General features: G+C 50.8%; 9 protein-coding genes across 9 annotated transcripts; 3 read left to right on the forward strand and 6 right to left on the reverse strand.

Moving 5' to 3' along the window:
* Positions 1-420: 420 nt before the first annotated feature.
* On the forward strand, positions 421-1,832 carry Z518_03015 (uncharacterized protein; the record flags this gene model as incomplete). Its single annotated transcript, XM_013420041.1, has 2 exons — positions 421-470; positions 641-1,832. 2 exons carry the CDS (start codon positions 421-423, stop codon positions 1,830-1,832), a joined length of 1,242 nt encoding a protein of 413 aa, XP_013275495.1.
* Positions 1,833-2,297: 465 nt separating this feature from the next.
* Positions 2,298-3,860, reverse strand: Z518_03016 (uncharacterized protein; the record flags this gene model as incomplete). The annotated part of the gene is made up of 1 exon (XM_013420042.1): positions 2,298-3,860. The coding sequence occupies one exon, from the start codon at positions 3,858-3,860 to the stop codon at positions 2,298-2,300; it is 1,563 nt and encodes a 520-aa protein (XP_013275496.1).
* A 920-nt stretch (positions 3,861-4,780) lies between these two features.
* On the forward strand, positions 4,781-6,257 carry Z518_03017 (uncharacterized protein; the record flags this gene model as incomplete). Its single annotated transcript, XM_013420043.1, has 3 exons — positions 4,781-4,815; positions 4,866-4,888; positions 4,942-6,257. The coding sequence occupies 3 exons, from the start codon at positions 4,781-4,783 to the stop codon at positions 6,255-6,257; spliced, it is 1,374 nt and encodes a 457-aa protein (XP_013275497.1).
* A 212-nt stretch (positions 6,258-6,469) lies between these two features.
* On the reverse strand, positions 6,470-8,311 carry Z518_03018 (uncharacterized protein; the record flags this gene model as incomplete). Its single annotated transcript, XM_013420044.1, has 1 exon — positions 6,470-8,311. One exon carries the CDS (start codon positions 8,309-8,311, stop codon positions 6,470-6,472), a length of 1,842 nt encoding a protein of 613 aa, XP_013275498.1.
* Positions 8,312-13,516: 5,205 nt separating this feature from the next.
* On the reverse strand, positions 13,517-14,229 carry Z518_03019 (uncharacterized protein; the record flags this gene model as incomplete). Its single annotated transcript, XM_013420045.1, has 3 exons — positions 13,517-13,545; positions 13,600-13,852; positions 14,014-14,229. The coding sequence occupies 3 exons, from the start codon at positions 14,227-14,229 to the stop codon at positions 13,517-13,519; spliced, it is 498 nt and encodes a 165-aa protein (XP_013275499.1).
* Positions 14,230-15,679: 1,450 nt separating this feature from the next.
* On the reverse strand, positions 15,680-16,674 carry Z518_03020 (uncharacterized protein; the record flags this gene model as incomplete). The annotated part of the gene is made up of 2 exons (XM_013420046.1): positions 15,680-16,119; positions 16,176-16,674. 2 exons carry the CDS (start codon positions 16,672-16,674, stop codon positions 15,680-15,682), a joined length of 939 nt encoding a protein of 312 aa, XP_013275500.1.
* A 1,409-nt stretch (positions 16,675-18,083) lies between these two features.
* On the reverse strand, positions 18,084-20,381 carry Z518_03021 (pre-mRNA-splicing factor ATP-dependent RNA helicase PRP43; the record flags this gene model as incomplete). Its single annotated transcript, XM_013420047.1, has 1 exon — positions 18,084-20,381. One exon carries the CDS (start codon positions 20,379-20,381, stop codon positions 18,084-18,086), a length of 2,298 nt encoding a protein of 765 aa, XP_013275501.1.
* Positions 20,382-20,646: 265 nt separating this feature from the next.
* On the reverse strand, positions 20,647-21,785 carry Z518_03022 (uncharacterized protein; the record flags this gene model as incomplete). Its single annotated transcript, XM_013420048.1, has 3 exons — positions 20,647-21,250; positions 21,316-21,586; positions 21,680-21,785. 3 exons carry the CDS (start codon positions 21,783-21,785, stop codon positions 20,647-20,649), a joined length of 981 nt encoding a protein of 326 aa, XP_013275502.1.
* A 1,801-nt stretch (positions 21,786-23,586) lies between these two features.
* Positions 23,587-24,670, forward strand: Z518_03023 (triose-phosphate isomerase; the record flags this gene model as incomplete). Its single annotated transcript, XM_013420049.1, has 3 exons — positions 23,587-23,746; positions 23,886-24,587; positions 24,642-24,670. The coding sequence occupies 3 exons, from the start codon at positions 23,587-23,589 to the stop codon at positions 24,668-24,670; spliced, it is 891 nt and encodes a 296-aa protein (XP_013275503.1).
* Positions 24,671-25,391: the final 721 nt, after the last annotated feature.

The following is a 25,391-nucleotide window of genomic DNA, read 5'->3' on the forward strand; positions in this document are numbered from 1 at the left end:
CGCATTTAACATCCTGTTTCTCTAATTAATGATCAAATTTGGAGCTGTACGGTATGACCTCTCTAATCTCCTTTTTTGCATCCATCGAATCTGCACAATTGGGCGCTGGATGGGTAGAAAGAGGGGTTTGTTGTGTTGTCATGCTGAGCCTCATTGGACTCACTGTGACACGCCCAACGCACCACCTGACAGCAAGTCGCCTTCACTTCAGTTACAGTAGGCAGCTATCTCCGGGCAGTGGATAGCTGGTTAATTAAACCAAAAGTCTAAACTTCGGATGAGGCTGGTGTTGTGCTGTCTTATACTCTCCCAGTTGGCTGCAAAATTAGGCCCGAATTATTTGGGAGCCTGCAATTGCAAACTCTCTTTCATTCCAACCTCAACATCTACTGAACTCTGAAAGCTGATCTCGCGTCCATCATGAATGTCGTCGATGGATCCGACCGCTTTGACAAACCTTCCCAAGGCAAGTAACAAGCATTTCAGTCTCTGTCCGGCCCCTCGCTGGCGCGACCCCGAGCAACGCCCAATTTGTATTTTTCTCTATCCAATCACGTCCCACCCAGTACAAGGCTTTATCACAACTACGCCAGGCTGCGTAACTGACATGCCCGCCGTCTGCTTCATCAACAGACCAAAGTCCCTCGCTCCTCACTATCATCCTAGACACAAATCCAGCATCGTGGTCCTTACTCTCTCCAACCCTCACGCTCTCCAACGCTGTCGCCAACCTCCTCGTCTTCATCAATGCTCATCTCGCCGCCAACTATACGAATAAAGTCGCGGTAATCTCTTCCCACTGTGACAAGGCACGTTGGCTGTACCCAACCCCGACCGAACAACGGCCCCCCTCCTCTGCCTCCGAACGCTCAAAACGCCCACCCAGACAATCTCAAGATCTATCTGAATCCGCCAAACGGCTGAAACTTGACCACTCTACGACCCTCAATCTTCAACCCCCATCTTCATCGTCAACATCACCCTCGTCGACGGATACCGGCAACAAATACCGACCCTTCCGGCTCGTCGAGGAAGAACTCCTCCGCAACCTCACCGCTCTGCTCTCAGCCACGACGCCCGAAGCCGTCTCATCCAGCACCTCGACCATGATCGCCGGCGCCCTGACCTTAGCCCTGAGCTACATTAACCGTGAGTCAATGGCGTACGCAGAAACCGCAATTGGAGCCGCCGGCGCAACTGGCCCTGGGGACCCTAACACCATATCCACGACCAGGGCCGAAGGGAGCATAAATTCCCTCCAGTCACGAATTTTGCTGGTCTCCGCCTCGCCCTCCACAGACCTGGCGCACCAGTACATCCCGATCATGAACGCAATATTTGCGTGCCAGCGCCTCGCGATCCCCATTGACGTACTCCAGCTCCCTCTACCGCAACCCACCTTGGTAGCTACCGGTTCTGCCTCCGCCTCGTCTTCGGCACTCTCATCCAACTCCACCGTCTTCCTCCAACAAGCCGCCGACGCCACTCACGGCATCTTCATTCTAGCTCAGCTCCCCTCGCCCGGATCGCCAGCCTCTGCCTCACAAGCACTGCTGACCTACCTCCTTTCGTCCCTGCTACCGCCGATCTCCACACGCCGTGCACACCTGATCCTCCCCACGCGGATCGACGTGGATTTCCGGGCCGCATGCTTCTGCCATCGTAACGTCGTGTCCACGGGCTTTGTCTGCAGTATCTGCCTGAGCATTTTCTGTTCTGTACCGGACAACGGGGACTGTTTGACTTGTGGTACGCATTTGACCGTCGGGCGGTACGGAGCGAGACCTGTTGTGGTCCCCGGAAAGACGAGGAAGAGGCAGGCTGGGAGGTGAGAAGAACTGAACTAGCCTGTCTCGCATTGCCGCCGCATCAGCTACAAGAGCTAATTGTCACCATTTGACAGGACCATTCTCAACGTCGTGGATAGAAATGCTTGCGGCCTCGGTCCGGGTGCTCTTCCAAGGCAACAAGACACAGCATAAGATAGCTCGAGATTCTGAGTAACCGCCATGAATACTCCCCGCCAGCCCTCGTCGGCTCTTCTTTCATTCGTCTAGGAACACCTTTCACGTTCTACTCAGTCCCCATTTTCTATCCCGTCCATTTTCCAATGCTCCATTGCAAGTCGTCAATAGCCATTGCTCGGCTCGCCAGACTCTCTGAACTCCGAAAATTCATGTCGCTTGAACCGAACGCCTTGGTGAATCATCAAGTGTATTCATGTTCAATATGGCAGGAGGCAGCATATCGAATCGGACCAATCTCAATTTCCCTCCGAGACGACCAAATTCATATGGTCAACGGAAACGCCCATATCTGGACCGAGAGACTCGTCCCCCTTGTGCAATGGTCCCTCGACCTTTGCTCCGAGACATGGTACAAACCGGTTTTCGCTCTTCCGAGTGCATCGATCCCAGTGCAAATGAATCCGTGTTATGCCCAAAATAAAAGTAAATCCCGTCTCGTGTCTTTTTCACCGCCAATATCCCAATCGCCCCAGCACAGTGGCTGTTACTGACTCCAGGATGCCTCATGAAATCATGTTTGATGACCGAGTGCATTGCTTCATCTTCGTTACACGCCATGAGTCGCCCATTTTCTTTCCGGACCGAATTGTAGATCCGGTCGGCCGCAGTGGCTGCCGCTGTTGTGGTGGCCATGTGTTCTCCTGTCCCACTGGTCAGAGTGGCTACACAAGTTTGTGTTGGATCTTCGGGATCAATCGGGATCACCGCGGTCCCAATTCCTACAAGAGCGGCTGGTCCACACCGGCCTTTGTGTTTCATTCCAATTCCGCCGGAAGACGAGCCGGCAGCTATCCGACCAAAGCAATCCACTGCGATCGCTCCCACAGTGTCCGTAATTCCATCTTCCATGTCGTCTTCGTCAGCACATTCTAGCTGTGCGCCCAACAGCGATGCGGGATCAGATTCGGACACATCATCACTCACGGGCATTCCATCGAAAGATCCGTTCAATTTTTGCCGTTTGGGAGGGGACATCGCCCACTGCCAATTGTCATCAGTGGCTGTCTCGGGCCGATCATGTAAATAATTTTCGACCATCACTTCCTGTGGTATTCCAGAGAGGGAACATGTGGGAGGACGTGACGGGAGTTTTGTGATCTTCTCATCCCCCAAAGTGGGAACATCCGCGGCTGAGGCGCGGAACGGGCGCACCGTAGGTGATTTTGATAACATCAGGCGTGTTTCCATGGTCGAAGCGGAAGTGGAGGGAGTTATGAGACTGAACCCTGGTCCAGAGCCCATGGAAGTGTCTTCTAGTTCCGCCGGAGCTGGAGTTCGTGTTTTGGCCGGTGTCTGCGCCTGTTTTTCTTTAGCATCCTCCAGATCTTGCTTCCATCTTATCCAACGCTCACGAGCATTCATTGAAACAAGAAAATCTGGAGGTAGGATGGGGATACCTTTGTCGGCAGCATAGTCTGTTGCACCGGCACCAACAAGGAGATTGGGTGGCACCCTTTGCAGAGATAAGGGTTTGGTTGATTCGTCAAGGACAAGTCGAGCAACTGCAATGGGATTTTTGACTTGGGATATAGCACCAACAGCACCACTGCGGCCAAAGTGATCGACCATGGTAGCATCACACTCGACGTGTCCATCCATCGTCAAGTTACTTCCATACCCGGCATTGGTAATCTCCTTGTCCTCGAGTAATCTAATTGCCATTTCAACGGCGTCAGTGGCTTCTCCTCCATTTTTCAGGACCGCCATGGCGACCTTGGCAGCATCATTGACGGCAGTGAGATGAATTCTCTCGTTTTGATGACTGTGATACCCTGCTCCGGCATGAATGAATATGGCACAAAGGTCACCGCCTTCGTGTAATTGACGCGGCATTTGACGATGACAGTTAGCCAAGACATGAACTCTGGTTGGAGAGTGATTGATATCTCAGTGACTGGGATCTTGTTTTCTTCGACAATCGGCTTCCACCAAGACAACTTAAAACAGGGATCTCCAAATGACAAACAGTCAGAAAGGAGAATCCACAAAATGGTTGTGCGAGGGAGAGCTTCGATCACAGAGGCATGGGGAGTTTGGTCGAATGAAGTTGAATCAAGTGATCCGCTTCCACAAACAGAAGAGAGTCGGACTCGAAGGGAAATGGTCAAGATGAGATGTCAAAATGTTTGACGGGACGAACGAGGGGGGTTAAGCCTACTGCTTATAAAAGTGTGATTGTAAGGGTGCCCGAAGCAAGAGAGTACAGAAGAAGGGATGGATCGACCTGGTGACCGCAAGCCTGAGAAGATGATGAAGGTGAAGGATAATAGCAGCCAACTCTCCCCAGGTTAGAGATAAGTCAGCGGCCGGGTCAGGTTTGAGCAATCTTGGCATCTTTCTGAATCCCAGGCTGCGGACAGTTGGCCGCGATGCCCATTTTCACACCCTAGACTTTCATTTGATTGCTTTGCTCTTCAAATAGAGCAGAGAAAAGTCGCAGCGCAAACCAATGCCAAGTATCGCCCCCAATCTCTTTATCACGTGATATCGGTAATGCTGGTCACGTGCGAACAACGTCTATGCTCCGCCCACTCGATGCGTTGCGTCTCACTGTCGTCCAAACATCCTGCAATTCGAGGCTGCCTGTCCACGGCATTGGGGAATATTGGTGTTGGGCTTCTCTGATTCTGTTATCACTTTCATATTTCCACAGGCGATGAAGATTCAGACAGGTTTCGGAATTTTTTAGAGCGACCTATTCACCCCACCTCGAACGGTTGCTTCCCAGGTCGTTCCACACTCGGGTCCTCGAAATGGCCTCCCAAACTCCAGCCGTTGTCATGGACAAGTACGCACTTCGCTCTGCTGCCATGAGGTCACTGCTAATAATCTTTCCAGCGGAACCGGTTTCTCAAAACTTGGTGCGTTCACTATTTCTCATTCGAACCCCGATTCTGACCCGGCCGGTTCTTAGGGTTCGCCGGAAATGATTCCCCTTCTTTCGTCTTTCCCACCGCCATTGCGATGAAAGGTGCTGGAAGTGGAGCAACAGGATCAGGCTCAGGAAGACCAGCTGTGGCAAACAAGCCATCGTATCTTACCGGTGGCGCAGGCCCCAGCTCAAATCTCGCAGCCAAACGTGGAACAGAAGATCTTGACTTTTTCATTGGAGACGAAGCCCTTGCTGCAGCGAGTGGTCCGGGGTATAGCATAAACTATCCCATACGGCATGGCCAGATCGAAAACTGGGATTATATGGAACGCTTCTGGTCGAACTCCATATTCAAGTATCTGAGAGTTGAGCCGGAAGATCATTATTTCCTCCTCACCGAACCAGTGGGTATTCCACGGATATTCATAGATGTCCTCCATGCTGACAGTTTAAAAAAGCCTCTGAACCCTCCTGAAAACCGCGAGAACACTGCTGAAATTATGTTCGAGTCATTCAACTGTGCTGGTCTTTACATTGCCGTTCAAGCCGTCCTGGCTTTGGCTGCCTCTTGGACCTCTTCAAAAGTCACCGATCGATCCCTCACCGGAACCGTCATCGATTCTGGCGATGGTGTCACTCACATCATACCCGTGGCAGAAGGATACGTCATTGGGTCTTCAATCAAGAGCATTCCGATAGCTGGGCGGGACATCACATACTTCGTTCAAAGCTTACTACGAGACCGAGGGGAGGCAGATAGCAGTTTGAAGACGGCGGAGAAAGTCAAAGAAGAATATTGCTACGTCTGCCCTGACATTGTCAAAGAATTCGCCCGATACGACAAAGAACCCGATCGATTCCTGAAACACACCGTCACTTCTCCCAATGGAAGATCCGTCACCATTGACGTCGGCTACGAAAGGTTCCTTGCCCCCGAAATCTTCTTCAACCCAGAAATCTACTCTTCCGACTTCCTCATACCCCTACCAACCGTGGTCGATGGAGTTATTCAATCCTCCCCCATCGACGTGCGCAGAGGTTTGTACAAGAACATCGTTCTCTCCGGCGGATCTACGTTGTACAAGGACTTTGGCCGCCGATTACAACGCGACATTCGACATTTGGTGGATGCACGCATTCGCGCCTCTGAGGCCCGAAGCGGAGGAGCCAAGAGCGGCGGCCTAGACGTGCAAGTCGTCACTCACAAGCGACAAAGACATGGCCCTTGGTTCGGTGGTAGTCTGCTAGGCCAAACTCCCGAGTTCAGAAGCTACTGTCACACAAAAGCCGAGTATGATGAGATAGGTCCCAGCATTGTCAGAAGATTCGCTCTGCTAGGTGGACCGGGAAGTACCTAGTGATGGCCATTCACGTAGCTGATGAAAGAGAATGATAAGGTTGAGGTGTGAGGTGAAAAAAAATATTAAATGGATTTCCAATTCCCAATTTATACCGCTCTAGAAAGCTGTCTTTGGTCTTTTAATACACTGATGAACGCATAGAAGGCGAGGGCAGGCATATGCAGAATGTCCCCTACCATTTTTGGCTTTCCGTCTCCAACCCAGCTTATTCATGTTCCACGGCCTTCGTTGATTTTTGGGCTTTTGTAAGTCTTTTGATCTTCTTCGGTCGGCTTGTCTTCCTCAGAGGCAGGTTTATTCTCGACACGACTCAAGAAACACACCCCCTCAACATGTCCCGTCTGAGGGAAAAAATCCGCACCACGAAGACTGTCGATCTCGTAGCGCCACTGGCCCCCGAAGCCACGGACCAAGATCCCCACGTCCCGAGCCTGTGTGTGCACGTTACAGGAGACATAGACGACGCGCGCGGGCCCAAATTCGCACAATTGCTTTAGGAAGTCAATGCTAGCGCCTTTACGCGGCGGGTCCATGACGACCAAGCTCTGGGCGGGCGGGAATGGCACGTCTTCAAATAGAAACTCGGCGGTGGCGGTGATGAAACCTGCGTTCGTGATGCCGTTGTGCACGGCATTGGCGCGTGCTGCATCCACGCCGTACTTGTCGACGTCGATTCCTAGGACGGACGTGAACATCTTAGACAGACTCACGGCGAATAGGCCGCTGCCGCAGTATGCGTCGAGGAGGTACTTGAGTCGGGGCGCAGGCGCAGATTTATCGCCACCAGAAATCTTTGTCTGAGGGACCCGAGGCACGATGTTGTCTCGCACATATTTGATGAAGGCTGGGAGGATGGAGTTGTTGTTCTGGAAAAAGCTGTTGGCGTGAGATTCGAACTTGAACTCCTCGACATATTCGGTCGACCAGCCGTTTTTTTGGTCACTAACATAGGTCTTGATATCTCGGTATGTGGGGTAAGTGTACACGATTTCGGGAGTGTTGAGATTTCTCGTCCGGTGTTCTGTGAAGATTGAGCTCGGGATGGGGAGGGTGAGTGAGTTGGTCGGTTGGCCAATACCGAAACTGATACTTGAAGAAGGCTTGACTGGGAGGGTGTCATCTGCTTCCGGTTGACGTTGATTGGTTTCTTTAGCTTCTGGTTCGGGGGATATTTCTTCCACGTCGTCTTTAGATCGCGACGTAAAGTGTTCGCGTGTCGTTGATTCACGCAAGAGGATGGTGCCACCGGAATCCAAACGATGAAACGTCTCGTGAACTTTCTCGCGCTCAACTTGGAGTCCTCTGTTCAATATCGGTGTGCCAATGAGGCAATTTTCAATGTCAATGACATTTTTGCGGTTCTTCTGTCTAAAGCCGATGCTCGGCGGTTTGTCCTTGCAGTTTTTGTGGTCCCGTTTTGGAGGGCGATCAAAATGGGGCGTCAATTTCGTCCTGTACTCGTATTGCAGTGGTGATGCTATCGTGTCCCCTACGGGTGGGATGAGAGATGGATCGAGGTCCGAAAAGTACTGGAATGCTTTTTCCACAATGGTCTTTTTGTGTTTGAGCTGGTCTTCGTAGGACATCATCTGCAGCTGACATCCTGAACAGATGCCGAAGTATTTGCATCCTGGTGTTATCCTCTCACGCTTCAGAGATGGTCTGAGTACTTTGATTAAGTCCAAAATGGTGTAAAGAGAACTTTCCTTTTTGCGAGGATACGTTTTGGCTAGTACTCTGTCTCCGGGAACGGAGAATGGAACGACATAGATGTGATTCATATCTGGGGAATACCCGAGTCCATCTCCGGTGGACGAGAGTTCTTCGATCTCGATCTCAAATTCTGTGAACGGCTCTGGTGGTGAATATTCAAGTTTCTCTGGATCTAGGCCGTCAGTTTCCGAATTCGAGTCCTCGGCTATCTTCGACAGGTGTTTAATTAGGAGAGTGCGTGATTCATGATTGAGGACTTCGACAGGCGTGCCCTCAGATGGACGATCTAGTCTTCGTCGCTTCGAAGCAGACTCGTTGAGCCGGGCTATCTTTTGCATCGCGACGGCCGCCGCATTGTACTCTCCCGAAGGCAAAATAAGGGGCGGTTCAGAGACTGGCTTTGCGCGAACGATTCGATATTTTTGACGTCTACTCCTGAAGCTTCTTATGACACGGTATTCGGGGAATAGCGGCGCAGTTAGTCTCAACGTGTGAGAGAGGCGGCTTGTAAACATAGGGTACAGGACAGCTTAGAAGGCTGCCAGCGTCAAGATGGCAGAAAAGTTGATTCGTTTCCATAAGAGAGAAAGGCAAAAGCGAACCCCCCCTCCAAAAAAAAAATAGTCACGTGAATCCGAAGAAAAGACGCCATCCAGTGTCGTTGCCGCCTCCAGTTGAGGCGGCCCTGCCTTTTCGGGTATGGTCGCAGGCTGGGCTCGCTGCCGCTTTTGACGTCTCTATAAGAACCCCCTTCCCCTCCCCATCTCCCCTTCGTCGCCCTGATGCACCCGCCTGCATCTGCCTCGCCTCTCCCAATGCACCCCCCAGATCCCAGATCCTTACGGCCTCTGCGCCCTCGACGCAGCCAGTTTTGATCCCTTTCGAATCTCCAACCTGTCCGTGGCATATTTGGCTTTACCAGCCGCAGAACCTGCCGGCTCAGCTAATCCGTCCGTCATCTACGCCTCCTTATACTGACTCGCTAGGATAATCCGCGTAATGGGCTTTCTCTAGTGTTTGTTCTAGACTTGCGAAAGACGGGGAGATTATCACTAAAAACAGTCTCAGTCGCCGTGGTTGACATTCGGCTCTCTTGCTGTATCGTCGGTACCGGGATTCTACATCTTGAACCCGGTGGAGAATAAAGTAGAAGACTACAAAGCGCAGCTGGTGTTTCGTATAGGCCGGCACAGCAAGCTGAACGCCGCATCTGGAGTGTCCAATTACAAAAATTCCTCACGACTTTGATCGGCAACGTGCCTGCATTGCTGCCTACGCTCCGCCTCAAATTTGCAACGTCGAGCTGGGCTGGGTCCTCCATTTTGGCCCTTTGCGCTTGCGGGAAAGGGTTGTCATCCGGTGAGAAGAGCACGTCAGTATGATACAAGTGGATTTTCAGCTGCTGTCTCATTTGAGCTGAATGCAGTATGCATGATTCCCTAAATCGGGGCCGGATGACGGCAAGATGCGGGGAGAAAATGGAAGTCGGCTTCGCAAGACGCAATTTCGTTCAGACGAACGCAGACCCCTAATACTCCTTCGCAAATGATGGTCCCAATGGTGGGCGGGCGTGTGCTTGTGAGGATGACAATTAGTTTCGAAGAAGACTGCTAGATCCTCAACCCCCCCAACTGGAAGCAGCTCTCTCGGTGCTTCGGGGATGTTCTCATCGTCCTTGAACCCTTAGGACCTAGAGAACGAGCCAAAGCCCTATGCAGTCCTCTCATTCTGAGACCACCGTCGCTGTTATCAATGCCACCCTCAGGATACCTGAAGCCCTTGTCTCCTCATCACATTTTGGCGGCATGACCTGTTCCACTTTGTCACTGCGATGATCTGCCCCGTCCGTGCATCAAGGAGCCCCGGAAACACCAGTAGAGAAGTCGTTTGCAGATGAGGGCGCCAACTCGGCAGTTGTGAAAACTTGGAGCTGCGCCTTCTGGGAAAGTCAAAACTAGGTGGCCGTTGGGCAGTGCCAACTGTCTATATATGTATAGCACCAATTCCTTTCTCATCCTCGGCCGTCAAATCCATTCTCCTTTACAGTTTGCTCATATTTCATTGCTTCCAGGTCATGGCGACCTTCATCGCGTATCCAAATCTCCTTTCTTGATATATTCACATAACTTGTGATTTCTCAAACACTGAGAAGTTTGTTGGTGAATTCAAAGGCAGCCGAGTCTGTTGCAAGAAGGTGTTTGCAATCTCGGCTACAACCAGCTCTTCAAATGGGAAAGCAGGTCGTGGAGGACCGGAGGCGAGTCCTACATACTCCAGAATTTGGCAGAGTGGGATCTGCCAAAGCAACATTGTCTCTAGTTTAATATCTGGTAGTTTGCCCGGTATTTTGCTTAAGTATCTTGTCCAGTGCGTAGCACTACCCCCTTGCATCATGTGGCATCCTTGGAGTGGGTTGCTGGTCATGCCGGGTCGTAAAATCAGGATGCATGTAGAGTCTGCGTCTTCGTTGATTCATAATCATAATGCAAAGGCTACAGTGTTAGGGTGAGGATATCCTCTGCAGGATGGAGGTGAGTTTGTTGATCCATGATTCGCTCAGGAGACATGATTCCTCTGCAGATCTGTTGGACGAGCAGCAGCTCGTCACCGAGTAGACCAGCTCAGCTTTAGAAACTTGACGTTGGAGCCTGCACATGGCTGACAGTCTTCCTTATCTCTAGTTTCGAGGTTTATAATTAAGCGCCCAGGGGTGATAGGGTATGAATATTGGTCCAATGGACGCTCTCTTCTTCTCTCTTCTTCATCTCTCCTCCTCCAATTTCCCTCCCCCTGTTCTTCTTAAGTCTCCCTTTGGGGATGAGCGTTCACATAAAGCTTGAGCTTTACATTCTCATATCCTCTTAGTTTGCCTTATTGCTTTGAAGCCATGGCATCAACAAAGTCAGCCACAAAATCAACCGGGATGTATGCAGGCACCAAACTCCGTGATTCATATTAACTGCAAAAGCCGCGATGCTGATTGGCTGAAGCCAAATCCGGCTCTTTGATTGGTTAAAGACGAGCGAAAATTCATGTGATAAGGCTTGGCAGTATCACGTGAGGATATTGACACCGCCATCGGATCCAGTCGGTGGACCACCCAGAGAAGCTCTATTGATCACATTCGACATAGTTCCGCCATCGGATCCAATCCGTGGATCATGTGGCCAGGGACGCCCTCTCAGCATCTACATGTCGTATCTATCGGTGCTGGCTCAGGCAGTTACCTTCGGTTCTGGAGCAAGCTGCGTTTTGAGGCCACTCAAACTTTCCACTTTCTTACGGTAACTGAGCCTAATCCTAACAACAGCAACGCGTTCCAGCGCTTCACTCGGTCTCTGTCAAGTGTGAGAGCTCGTCTCCTCTTTCCCGCAACCGAGGTGATCTTCTTAGAATTGGCATGCGATGGGGATTAGCAGCTGCGTCCCCGGGGCACCCGGTCAGGATATAGCTTTCGAATACACCAGAAGTATATTGGATCATAGAAGGCTACTAGCTAATCAGCTCAAGTCTCCAGACGATTTGAGTGAATCTCACCAATCCAAAGCAGAGTCAGGAGGGCGACGAAGAGGCAAGCGTAGAGGAGGACAGTGATGGCGTCGGGCATTATTGCGTCACCACATGAGTGCAGAATATTCTGGATAAAGTGGTTCAGATGCATAAACGCCTGAGTGACAACACTTTCTGAGGCACGAATAAAAGGTACAAACAATGCAAATACGCCAAGATAGATTTGGGAGCTAGCACCACAATACTGGTTACCTAGGCCCTCTGCGGCACGCGGGGCGCGGGTCTCGGGGACCTGTGGGACGATGGACTCACACCTTCTCGGTGTTAGGCGCTGGGAAGGCGTGAACTAGGATGGGCCCGGAACACTACAGGAGGAAACGACGCGACTGCGACGCGCCAGAACTCCTAAAAGGAGGGAATCGATTTGAAAACCACCCGAAGTGTCAGTATCCAGCTCGGACCTGGACCCGAAGCAGGTCCTATCAAGCCTGCGGATGTGGTGTCGCCTATTGACGGGACAGGACGCCCTCAGCCTACATGTGCCCTGAGACGACGCGCCACCACGCGTCGCGAAGGTTGCGGGAACCTCGACAGGTACGTACAAGCGGCCCTATCAACTCTGATGGACGCCATCTTAGGAAGTCTGCCACGAGACGAGCAGCTCTGTTAAACCTCGAGAACATGTCACTGTCGGGTTGTGGTGGGCGGCCTGCGAGAGAGTCTATTAAACTGCGAGAACAAGCCAGCTCTCGACCTCCTGGCGCCCCTCCTGTCGGCCCTGTTAAACTTTGAGAACAAGTAACCGGAGGAGGGGAAAGGAGGAGGGTAGACTGAAAGGAACAAGCCACCGTGAGGAAATACAACTTGAGAGGGGACATAAGCTTGGTCAGAGGGAGAATCGCAGTGCAGGAGGACTTGCTGGCTCGGAGCCTCCTACAATCCCTTTGCAGGACATGGTTGGCTCAGATGTGGGAGACCACGCTAGGTAACGCGAAACGAGTCGTTGGTGGCTCGCGGGGCGTAGCATGTAGTGGCAGCCATGGCAGGTGAGAACCTATAAGACTGCCTACATGGCTCGAGAGGACAGAGGTGCATGTCGGCGTATAAAGAGGCAGGAGCTAGCTACCTTACTCGGACTAAGGCCTACTGAAACGGTTGAGAGAAGTGGTGTCGTCCTAGCGATAAGCTCAATGCCGTGGGCGAATCGCTACCTAACTCGCACTTAGGCCATGACCTCAACTAAGAAGGTAGTGATGCCGTCCTAGCTAGAGAGGCCTGACGATATATGCTTAATGAGTAAACAGGGAGTCACCTAGGCAGGGAGAGACTTTGCCCACCTCGGCCTGTAGAAGCGTAGACCAGGGAGGAGTGCGGAAACCTAGGAGTGTATCTGGATAGGTAGGTACGCTGCAATACTATATGATTCCTTGCTTGGACAACGGGCAGACGCCTCCCCCAGGTCGATGCGGCCCTACCGGGAAAACACGTCCGAATGCTTCTACGACACCCTGACCCGTAGGGAAAGCCCAGGTGCTTGCACAACTACGCACAGGACACTCGAGGCTACGAGGCTTTCTGGCCGAGGTGGGCGACCCGGGGTACGAGTGTGTGGAAAAGGTGGAGACGGTGCGTCATTTCCTTCTCCATTGTCGGCTTTTCCAAGATCTGCGGTTAGAGATGATAGGGGAAGCCAAAGACCAGCACGGGGACACGTCATACATACTTGGAGGGAGATCGCTGAGGCGCTGCGCCGACGGCACATGGCTCGATGGACCAGTATCGAAATGGAAACCCAACCTGAGGGTTGTCGGGGCTGTCATCAGATACGTGGTGGCAACAGACAGCGATAGAAGTAGACCGTGACCGGTCGTGACAGGAGCTTGATAGAGGAGCTCGTAGGTAAATGTAAGTGCTGTGTTTGGCGTGGGCTGTAGACTGAGTGCGGGAATCCCGAGCGACAAGGGTTAACGTATAGAGGCCAGCAAGGAGTGGGGCTGCATAGGCATCTGTCTTGCAAAGCTAATAGGAATAAACTAAACTTGCTGGAGGTTGTCGAAGAGTACTAGATCATATTAGTACTGCTAGAAACAAGGGTTTTTTGGGGCGACGAGCATACTCTGTATCGCATTCCTATCATTATCTGAAGCCCTGTTCTTTCCTGTCACAGGCCCCCAAAAATCTTTAGCTGCCTGATCTGTCCAATCGATGCCAGTCCTGAGCTTGCCATCGATAAAACCTGCGGTGATCTCTGGCTGGTCGGCGAGAAAATGAAAGTCGTCGTAGGCACCTCTGATCTTTTCCCTATCATCCGGACTACAGCCTATCCAGCCGTACAGACGAGTTCCGAGGAGGTTAGTGACGGTAACATTCTGAACGTCTTGTCAGAATTTGTCCAGATTAAAACGATGCCGGAGGTTTTTGATCAAGGGGTGGCAAACAGTCCTAAGCCGAATGCCCATAGCAAGGCCTTCTTATCGGAACTCGAGACGCTTATTCAATTTAGACGGACAAGAGTTTGGGCAAGACTTACAGTGTCCCAATCTGCTGGCAAGGGTGGGTAGGGCACATCGTCGAAGGATGCTAGGTCAGGGGGAGGATCTTGCGGAGGGTTGAGCGGCGCTGTCGGTGGTAAAGTTATTATTGCAGGATCTGCGGTAGATGAAGCCTGCGGCGCTCCAGCTGAAGGTGTCGACATAGCGGCGACCACCAGCAACCCCGCGGCCAGTTTGGATGCCCAAGAGGTCATGTTGGGTATGGTACTTCGTCTTCTGTAATGAAAGCAATATGCATCGAATAACTGTGATTGCCAATGGATAATTGAAGCTGAGGATAGTTGAGGATGGAGCCCAACATGTTGCTCATCAAACTATTTTTATAGAAAGTATCGTCAGTCCGCAGTAACTTCGATGAATAGACTGCATTGCCTCCACGCGCGGTGCATGTCTGATGTGTGCCGCAGGTGATGGCGAGAGGCCGCAAATAGTTGTCACCATCAAGCATTTGCCCATCGTGGAATCTGCATGTGATCTTTTTACAGAACTTTTCTCAGCAAGTTACTGACAATGTCGTCGATAATGCTCGGCTGAATATTGGGCTGCTGGCCTCTGGTTGAGAGGCTGTACGGCCGTACGGCCTCCGGGAAGATCCTCCTTTCCCAAACTCCTTTCCTCTACCAATAGTGGTAATTGATGTGGTGCCGTCACTGACAAGTAGGATAGGAAGGTCAGGGGAGGAATTCCTCATGGAAAGCAAAATGATGACTCCCAGCGTCCGGTCTAGACATCAAAGTTGGGCAGAGCCGCTGGAATGCAGAAGAGGAGATGGGAGATGGGACGCGGTTCGAGTCGATTTTGTGAAGGTCGGACAATGCCCTCTGTGGCAGTGTGAGGAAATCCAGAGGGACCGCGCCTCCAGGTCCTCGAGGCGTCATGGTCGGGGTAGTGTAGTCAAAGGCGCCCGTCGCTTTCGAGGAGTGGGACGGATCCCCTAAAGGGGGACTGTTTCTGGTTCTCAGAGATGGTTGCGCGGTGCATGGGAAGGTAAGTCAACCTGGGAGACGACCGAGACCAGGGTGGCGATCTTGGCATCAAGGGAAGAAACCCCCCCAAAGCGGCGGCACTGACCGCCAAATTCGGCGTGAAATTTCCCTGCAACCTGCGTTGAGTTGTAGATGAGATTGAGTGAGATACGCCATGCCTATGTCCCTAGACAGTATGCATGGACTGAGTCCAGCTAGGCATCTTCCCATTAAGACGGGTGAAAAGATTGTCAAGCATGTTTCTATTTGTTCAAGTGAAATTGCTGCTTTTCCGTTCTTCCCAAATATCGCCACCCTTCAAGCCTCACACGTACATAAGTTTCCGTTTATGTAGCAGCGCCGAGCTCGTTCGATAGTCACACAGTTTCAGATCTGACGAATTCGAATCCCCGCCACTCTTACCCTGCGCCTTCACAAAACCTTGCTTCAGGATCGATGTGGCTTCACGCGAGTCAAAAAGGTCGTTCTCCGCAGGAACGGTCGCAATGCAACCACCAAGGCGCATCTTCTTGTCAGCTTTCGTGGCTGACCAGTCACCTTTGGCAGAGTCGCTCACTCAGAGGCTTCGTCCTAGACTCGGGAGGTCTCCTGCAGTCAATATTCCGCAAACCTCTCAGAAGACACAATCAGGCTCAAGTGCATTCCGTTCGAGTTCTCTTCATTTAGATCCGTTACTAAATATTTCGGTTCGCCTCATCCACCTTGGTCGAGGCCCCTTGCTGGTCTCCTCGATGGGCTCTTGGATGTCTCTGCGCATAAGCGGCTGATTGCTGGGTCGGTACGAAGTCTCGATTTCGTCTCTTGTGGCTTCGTGATGGTCTCTGGAAGTGGGCCTTTTGGCTTCCAGGTTGGGATCAACAGCAGCAAATCGCTGGGTTGCAAGTTCGACAGGTTCATCCCCAACATTTGCGGGCGACCTGGACTTGGTCCGGCGATGGAACTCGTCCAGAGTTAAACCCAATCCCATTATTTCTTGAGGTTCCATTTCTTGAGGCCTGGGAGTTGGCATTGAAGCATACGTTGGTGCGGGAGAAAACGGAACACCTGGGGAAGACACGTGAGGAGATGATTCAGGATAGCAGGGGAGAGGTGTCAAAACTGCGCCGGATTGGTCAGTAGATGTTCGAACAAAGAATTGTATCCGGCACGCTTACTGGTTCCAGGCCGATCCTGATAACACCCTTTGTGTTCTAGGGGCACGTCTTCACGATGTAGAGGACCGTTTGCCGTACGTCTGAGCCTCCTTCGTCGTAAGTAGAAATGCAGAGCAAGGCCGACAAGGATGGTCAAGACTACCGCGGCGGCAGCAGCACCTCCTGCAATAGCCGTCGTATCAGTTGACGATGAAGTGCTGGATTCCGATTGAGCAGGCGTAGTGGTCGAACCCGCTTCTGTTGTCGTGGCGATAGAAGTCGGAGTCGATGTTGCAACGGAAGATGGAACGGTAAATGTTGAGCCTCCAGCGACGGCCACTGTATGAAGACCCGCTGGCCGTAAATCTTGCGCCGAACATCCTTGACCATTGCATGGATTACTTTCACAGCATCCCTGAAACGGAATGGAATTGTTGGCGCACGTATACCACAATCCACCATATGGACATGAGTGATTAGGATAGTCTGGAACCGGAGTTGTAACGGAGCCAAAGCCCATTGGATAAAGATTGTCGGGCGGACACATCTGCCCTGAGCACGGATTGCTGGAGCAGCATCCTATGAACGTTGGATAATTGACATCTTCACATCTGGCCCATTCACCACCGACCGGACATGAGACATAATCAGTGTCGCTGAAGCTGTCTTGTCGCCGGAGGTGCGCCATAGATTCAATCGAGTCTGTTGAATGACGGAAACTCGGGAGAACAGGTCTCTCTTTCTGGCTTGGTAGGGAAATTGAAATTGGCTTTAGAAAGGGATTTTCGATGCCGAGAATCGTTGACTATCGTAGTCGTGGAACAAAGTCACACAGATAAAGACATAGGGATCAAGTGCCAGGAAAAGGATTGTACACCGACACGACGATACTGTAAAGAGGGCCAAACATTTTTGACAAGAAATCGTGTATAATGGAGAAATTATGGCAATGCGCCTACAACTTGCACCCAACACCACAATGCTAGCAATATTCAGGCTTATCATAGATAGTCGACAACAAAGACGCTTCGGAGGTGCCGTAGACTTTCTTTAGCCTCAAAACACTGCCCCTAAGAGCCGAGATTGCATTGCCGAAAATGATTAGACGCGTTGTACATTCGTAGTCAGACCCTGTCTGGGATCGGTGTGGCGGAATGGAAAAGACAGGCCATGGCAGGTCGTTCAGTATTCAGCGAGACATTCCGGGAGGAGGTGGGCTGATGAAGCTGAGCAACAAGGTTGAGACCTGCGGTCTCGATCAAGGCGCAATACTCGACGTCGAAGTAGATGCGAACAGTTCGGTGTGTTTGCAACGCAGGCCCGAGGCTGGATGCCAGTAGTTGAGGAAGGCTTATTCCTTCTCGCATACTGTCAGTCGACCTATGACTATGTTCCTCCGTAGGCCTGGGGTGGACCCTAGCAAAAATAAAGGGGGTATTCTATTCTCCCTGGGTTGTAGCCCGCCATTATTTCTCGGCCGGCGGCTAGCTCCGGCCTTGGCGTGCGCCGGTACATGATCTATGTATGTCTCTATCTCCTCTATCTAGCTAAAGCATGTACTTGCGAAGGTTACAGTGTGTTCTCTCCACCGTACGCTCGCCTTCAGCCTCCACTGACACTCCTACAAAAGGCACAATTTTCCTCAATGCGGTCATCAGTAGCCTCTTCAAGATCTATTGCTTGCCGTAATAAGAGGTTCTAGGGCGCTCAGGATGATGTGAGATATACTCACATACGCCGCAATGAGCCAGTTTGCTGCCCGAGTCAGTCAACCCCTTCGCCCCTTGAAAATCCCCCGGGCTCCACTGGATTTATATCTTGTTCCAGGCTTCTGGACTTATCGTGCAAGAACAGCCGATGATCTTATGTCTAGGCCCTGACCACCCAGATGGTTCACGGAAATGGAGAATCTCTCAAAGTCGGCGCTTGCTATCTCCCTGCTTTCATCTTTTGTCGCCTAGCCACCCTCTCAGCAATTCGCTGAAGCGCCGTCTTGACCTCGCCTTTGGGAAAGCTGTCGATGTCGTAATATCCCGGTGCAATGTCGAGTAACCATTCGCCTCTAACAGCTGTGACTGTTCGAATATAGTTCTTGCTAGTAAGCACGAATTCGTTGTAGATGACCCATTCACTCTCCTGACCAAGGACCGTGCTGGGATGCAAAAGTACCGTTTGATTGTCTTTCACGGTCGTATAAGTCTTACCATTGGCCTCCTTTTTGGCCACTTGCATGAAGAATCCTGACACTAAGGCCCGTCGAATGTTCTCGTAGTATTTCTTGTCCTCGAAAGGAGTCGACATCAATTCCAATTCTTCGCGCTCCATGATACGTTTGAGCTGCAAGCGTACGTTGTCCGCTGATTGGAGAGCTCGAAGACTGAGAAAATGATCATGACACCATTGTCTGGGGTTGGCTTGTGCTTCAGGCCCTTTGAATGCATGGTACACATTCAGCAGGGTCAAATGATCGCCATCGGGGTGAGCAAACAAGTTCTTCATTTCATCGGCTCGTTTTCGAGCTGATGCAGGCCGCACAAAGATTTGGGGCACCGACAGCAAAGCCGTCAAACTTAAGATCTCATTCGAACAGTAGAATTCGGGTGAGGAAATCAGCATGACCGCTAGCGCCGGGTCTAGAGGAAACTCGGACGCGAGTCTGCCCATGGTCGTCAAATTGCCATCATCGTCTAGGCAAGCAAGATAGTTCAGTTCCTCCAAAGCCCGCATCAAAGTTTCCGGAGCAGGAGGGTCCATCAAGTCAAAATGGACGAGGTCATCGATGCCCAGCTTTTTCAACTCGAGGACTGTAGATGATAGGTTGGATCTCAAGACTTCCGGATAAGTCTGGTCGATGAGTTCTTTCTTGAACGCGCCCTCGGTATATAATCTGAAACATTTCCCTGGTCGAGTACGCCCCGCACGGCCAGCTCTCTGCTGAGCCGATGCCTTTGAGATCGGTGACACCAGTAGAGACTCGACCCGAATGCGGGGATTATACACTTTTTGTTTGGAAAACCCGGGGTCCACGACATAGACGATTCCGTCAATTGTCAAAGACGTCTCCGCGATATTGGTGGCGACAATGCATTTCCGTCCTGCTCTGCCTCCAGGTCGTCGAGGCGGAGGAGCCGGCTCGAAGATCTTCTGTTGTTGTGCCGGGGGTAATGTGCCATAGAGAGGATAGACCTTCATCGGGCCAGCATCGGCCTCACGGATCATTTCGTCCGCCTCCAAAGAGATTTTGCGGCACGTGTCCTCAATCTCTTCTTCTCCCGTCAAAAACAGTAGTATATCTCCCTCGGCTTCTGTGGCATGAATTTGCAGTACAGTTCGGATAGCAGCTTCGACATAGTCCCGCTCGGGCTCAGGAGTGTAGAAAATCTCGACTGGATGTGTCCGGCCGGGTACAGCGAGTAATGGTGCGTCATTGAAGTATCGCTGGAATTTCTGAGCATCCAAGGTGGCCGACATGATGATCAGTTTGAGATCTGGTCTACGTAACACGACCTCTTTCAAAAGACCCATCAATACATCAGTGGCCAGTGTACGTTCGTGGGCTTCGTCAAGAATAATGGTACTGTATCTCTTGAGGTCATGGTCGTTCATGGCCTCTCTGAGAAGCATACCGTCCGTCATGTATTTGAGGATGGTCTTCTGGCTTGTCATGTCCTCAAATCTTATGCTGTAACCAACCTCATCACCAAGTTCGACGTCCATCTCTTGAGCCACACGTTCTGCCACCGACATCGCAGCCACTCGTCGAGGTTGCGTACAGGCAACTAGTTTTCGTTCTTGCTGCGGCAGATCGTCATACAAGACGAACTGGGGTATCTGTGTCGTTTTCCCAGAGCCGGTCTCACCAACAAAGACAAGAATTTGCGATTTCTGGTACAACTGCAAGAATTCATCTCGTTGAGCATGTACGGGAAGATCTCTTCGGGTACGCAGAATAGAGAAATATCGCTCGGAATGAGGTCGCCCTGTGAATGGATTGACCTTCCCATCTTCGGCGGCTCGAGCCAGGGCGGCCGTTGTCTTATGACGCCGTAGTTTCGAGAGAGGGCTAACCGTGGATTTTGGAGGCGTGGAATAAACATTTCCATAGCCGTTAGTCTCATTGTCGTACCAGTGAGAGAGGTAAGGGTTGTCCTTTGGATTCATTTCCCCAGAGGTCTTTTGGCGCTTCGCAGGTGCACCTTCAGAGTTTTCCGAGTGTTTGCCAGCCATCGCCGCTTGGGCCTGGGACTGGGGGCCAAAACGAAAGATAGAGACTCGGAAGAACAAGCTGTTCTGTTGTGGGGACTAGAATTGTCGAGAAAGGGTAGTAAAAAATTTGTAAGACGTGGTTGTGCCACTCAGAACCTCGTTTGCCTAATGCGCTTGCCCCGAGCATGTTTGTAGTGTGGGCAAAACTAGGGTGAAGTTTTTGGCTACTACTGCGGAGCATTCGCAAATAACTACATTATCATTTTTCGAACTGCAATGATCCCCTCTATTCAAACGGATTTGGCTCAAGTTTCTCTTTGCAAACCGTTTTCCCATCAACCAAGTGCAACCGTGGTAATCCTGAGGGTGGAGGAGGACTTTCAGGCTCTCTTCTTCTCGGTCGCCATGCTGTAGCCCGCTGCTTCTCCATATCGTCTCCACCATTGACCATACCACTGAACGGGCATCTACTTGCCTCGTTACCACGGTCAACCTCCTCCCTTGTCCGCCCGAGACTCGTGGTACTCTTGCCGGAAGAAATTGACGACGTTCTACCTCCAGTTGAGCTTTCATCATCACTTCCGTTACCGAGAACCCTCTTTCCATGAACGTATCCTTCTGGTTCGCGTGCTTCCGCTTGCAATTCCTCATCCACGGTGGAATCCAGAAATTCTTTGCCATCCTCAACATGCCATTTTGCCATAAGATCATTCTGGATCCAAATAACCTTCCCAATGGCCTTGACAATTGCAATCTTGCGCGTAAGATCCAGTCGCGGATGTGAAAGTATTGCTTCCGTCATCAAGTCTTGGATATAACCAAGACAAGCACCGAGAAAGACATAGTCGACATGAAGGGGATTCTGGCGCCCTTTTCCGACATGCATCAACCTATGATCCATCAGCGTCTTGCTATGTTCTTTTGCCACATTTACCCTGATTAGTCTTGTGCTTACCCGACTTTGTCCAGGTACTGCCAATACTCCATCTTACTTGGATCAGAGTTGAGTTTTGTCAGGTACCATCTCAAGAACATTTTTCTGTGCCGGATCTGAGCATCTTCCTCTTTGACCCAATATTCAGGATTCTCCTCGCGGCGACTATCTCTCGTGCTGAAGACACGCGCCGTAATGTCATGCTTGAGAAGCTTTTTATATACCAGGTTGACAACGGCCGGGATAATGGCCTTGATGTATTTCTGTCCATCAATCAAAGCGACAACATCGTCTGGAGAGGGGGAAAGTTAGCAAAGATGATGTAAGATGAGCCCTTGCTGGTCTTGTTGGAGCAGTGACAATGAACGAACACGGAGTGCGTTACCTGCTCCGAACTCGAGGAATTGCTGCAGGTAGAGAATTCTAGCAGGTAGCGAAATGTAGAGTTCTCTCCGGTCGACATGTTCCATTCCCTTTGGCAGCTCCGCCATAGTGTCAATGCGCTATCCGAAGATATCTCGTTTCAAGGAGGAATCGCTCAAAGGAAAATTTGTCCAGCAGCCCCAGTATGCCTCATTAAATTGCAACACAACAAAAACAAATCGAGGGTAGAAGCCCAGCCAGCGACGAACAGTAGGCCAACAAGGCTGAGAAATATATAGGTTGACCATTTCACCAGATTGTCGGGAAATAATTCCGGACAATAATAGTGACTGTAGATCGAAGACCCTCAAGTCCCACTTTCCAAGGTTGGGTGGCGTGACCATAGACATCGAGCTGGTCGGAAAACATTGTTCGATACGCGAAACATCTCGCAATAACGCCACCTGAAAGGGAAGTCTCGGATTGTATTCTGGAATCCTTGCCGATGGAGTAAAGACTGTTGCACGCCGGGGCTGACACCGTTGTTGCTTGGAGAATTGTATGCCGCTTTCGCCGGATCCTCAACGAGATGAGGCCCAATGTTGAATGGTCTGGTTCATTCCCTAGCGCATCTCTACAAGAGGCGTTTTCTTGGTCAGGCACGAAGGACTCTGTACCCTTGTTAGCAGATGGAAATTGTTTGCGAGGTTCAAATACTGGCTACGAACAGTTCCTAGGTTGAATTAGCAGCTCTCAATGTGGATTCGACCCTACTAGACTACGGAACGGGGTAGATCACCCGACCAAACTGTTGAACCCCATCCAGAAAATTCCGAAGGAGATATTGGTAAGTTACGGATAAACAAATGACGTCACTTTCCAGATCCAAGCCCAATTGCAAAGAGCTGGGTTTAGCAAAATGAAGTCCTTTCCTCGGAGAATCCCGATGGGGGTATAATCACAATATTGACACGAGATTCATCTCGGTAATCCTGGTACCGACTCGCCTAAATTGCGGACCAAAGCCACGCGGACCAGCCCAGGTATTAGCGAATGGATCCTTGTTGGCATTTCTGAGGACCAACCAGGTGTTGTGGACCCAGCAACGCACGTCGTTGCTCTCACGTTCCTGGTCGGTGTTCCGAGAGAATCGGGGATTGGAGCAGATAATGTTTTATTAGGACCCAGGGTCGGCAGTTGAGATAGGCTTCCAACGCGGAAGAAGTCGGTAATATTCGAGTATCTTGCTTCGTAGGAGTGGAATAGTCAACGGCATGTCCCCTGGAGAGGATTGAAGCACGTTTCACGCTTGGTCTGTGGTGCTCGTGCCAACAGTCGATTGGCAGCACGTCCGGGTTTCAACTTCTGTATTTTCAACTAGGTAGGTAATATTCCCCCTCCGACTCTTTCTCTCTCTCTCTCTTTTTTTTTTTTTTTTTGGGACGCTGCAGCGGATTACGAGGACTTTGACGTGGAGATGGGAGTCATCGGCCACTATTCAATCGTCTGAAATTCTACTTGAGAGGATTGGGTGGTTGATCAAAGCTGAAAATTCAGCAGAGAAGTCGGAAAACTTTCCAGTTTCGCTCTCTTATCACGTGCTGAGACCTTCGCGAAAAGTCGGAAAAGGCGATGAACGGATAAAGTGCTCGGGAGAGTTTCCCCTCGGAGTTGGATCCCCTCGTTCATCCCCACGGTCAACATTGCAGTGGGCCATGCAAGCAGGATGAAGCTGGCAGCAGAAAGAAAACCACTGCTGCTGTGAGCCTTTGCTTCGCTTTTCCCAATCTTCCAAGCTCTCTATTGCTCTTTTTCTTTTTTTCCCCTTTCGGTCCGAAGCTGTTCTCTCCAGTATTCTTCCAGTGTACCGCACAATAATAATACGTTGCGCGCTGTCTCACAGAGGAAACACCCCAACCCACCGCCAAAATGGGCCGCAAGTTCTTCGTCGGAGGCAATTTTAAAATGTATAGACTTGGCACCGGCATCTCTATCTGTTTACTGTGCACTGACCTTGAATCACTCCCCAGGAATGGGACCATCAAGTCCATCAAGGAAATCGTTCACAATCTTTCCACAGCTAAACTTGGTGGGCTACCTCTCCTTTTGTTCTTCCGATTGCTTTTCGTGTCGCAGTCCGAAAGTCACAATACAAGGCACAACACAGCAATTTTGGACCACTACATCAGCAACAATTGTTCTAACACCTTCATCTTAAATTCCTCAAGATCCCAATACTGAAGTGGTCGTCGCTCCTCCGAGCTTGTACCTCCTCCTTACCCGCGAACACTTGTCTCCCAATATCGAAGTTGCAGCCCAGAACGTTTTCGACCGACCTAATGGTGCCTTCACCGGTGAGATTTCTGTGGCTCAGTTGAAAGACAGTGGCATCACCTGGACATTACTGGGCCACTCCGAGCGTCGTACTATTCTGCGTGAAGAAGACGAGTTTGTGGCTTGCAAGACAAAGGCAGCATTGGATGGTGGTATTGGTGTCATCCTGTGCTGTGGCGAGAGTCTAGAGGAAAGAGAGAAGGGAATCACCGTCGATGTGGTCACAAAACAGTTGGACGCTGTCCATAAAACCATTGGCAAAGATGGCTGGAACAACGTCGTAATCGCATATGAACCTATTTGGGCCATTGGAACAGGAAAAGTTGCTACGACTGGTCGGTCCCAAGAATTGATCCTTCTCTCTACCCCAATGCTGGTGATAAATTTTGCTAACACTATCTTCAACCATACAGACCAAGCACAAGAAGCCCATGCAGCAATCCGAAAATGGCTTGCTGATGCTGTCTCTCCCGAGGCGGCTGAAAATACCCGAATCATCTATGGCGGTAGTGTGAGCGAGAAGAACTGCAGAGATTTGGCCCAGCAGCCAGACGTGGATGGATTCTTGGTTGGCGGTGCCAGTTTGAAGCCGGCGTGTAAGTACTTCGGCACCGATAAATGGATGCATGCTAATCGATGTTCCTGAACAGTTGTCGACATCATCAACTCCAACGTCTAGATTTCTGGCCACTGAGCACACGGAACCTCGTTCTAGTATCAGTGCGAAGTCAGACAGGTTCCATATTGTTATTTTCCCGGAGGAGTCGGTAACCGTGAACGGAAATGCCGACGAGTAACAAACTCTCACTTTGTCAAAGCATGGTCGACGGACAAGGACTGCCTCAGAAAGATTCTTCATGATACTAGTATCGTTTGGGCAAACATCAAGTCAATCCAAACTGCGGCCCAATTTTCTTCTTTCCCTTTTGAGCAATTCCAACCTACAATGTCATCTCGGCCAGCGGAGTGATTTAACGTAAACAGCATATGGAGGATGTTCAGGGGCTCCTGTCTACTGTGTGTAGGACGCTTCGGGTAACAGTTGTCGTGCCCTGTCAACTCTTTTCGTCACACAGGCGATCCTCCCGCAAAAATAGACTTTGACCACTGCGACTCAACCGAGGAAGCATAGCATCTTACCTTTACAATAGATGACTGTCTCCATCACCAAACGTTTTCCTTTGGTTGGCCAACACTATAATGCTGTTGAGCGTATCCTTGATCAAATCGTAATGCACCGATGAATGTGCCTCTGGTCCGATGGATGACAACAGTTCAGCATTCCACAAGGCTTGTTAACATCGTCAAACATTAAACTAACGGCCATACCATTACACAGTTCCATCGCTCTCGATAGAAGAATTCATCGTCTCCGCCTTTGGGAGCTATTTTGCCTTCTG

This window comes from Rhinocladiella mackenziei, assembly GCF_000835555.1.
Source record: "Rhinocladiella mackenziei CBS 650.93 unplaced genomic scaffold supercont1.2, whole genome shotgun sequence".
Lineage (NCBI taxonomy): Eukaryota > Fungi > Ascomycota > Eurotiomycetes > Chaetothyriales > Herpotrichiellaceae > Rhinocladiella > Rhinocladiella mackenziei.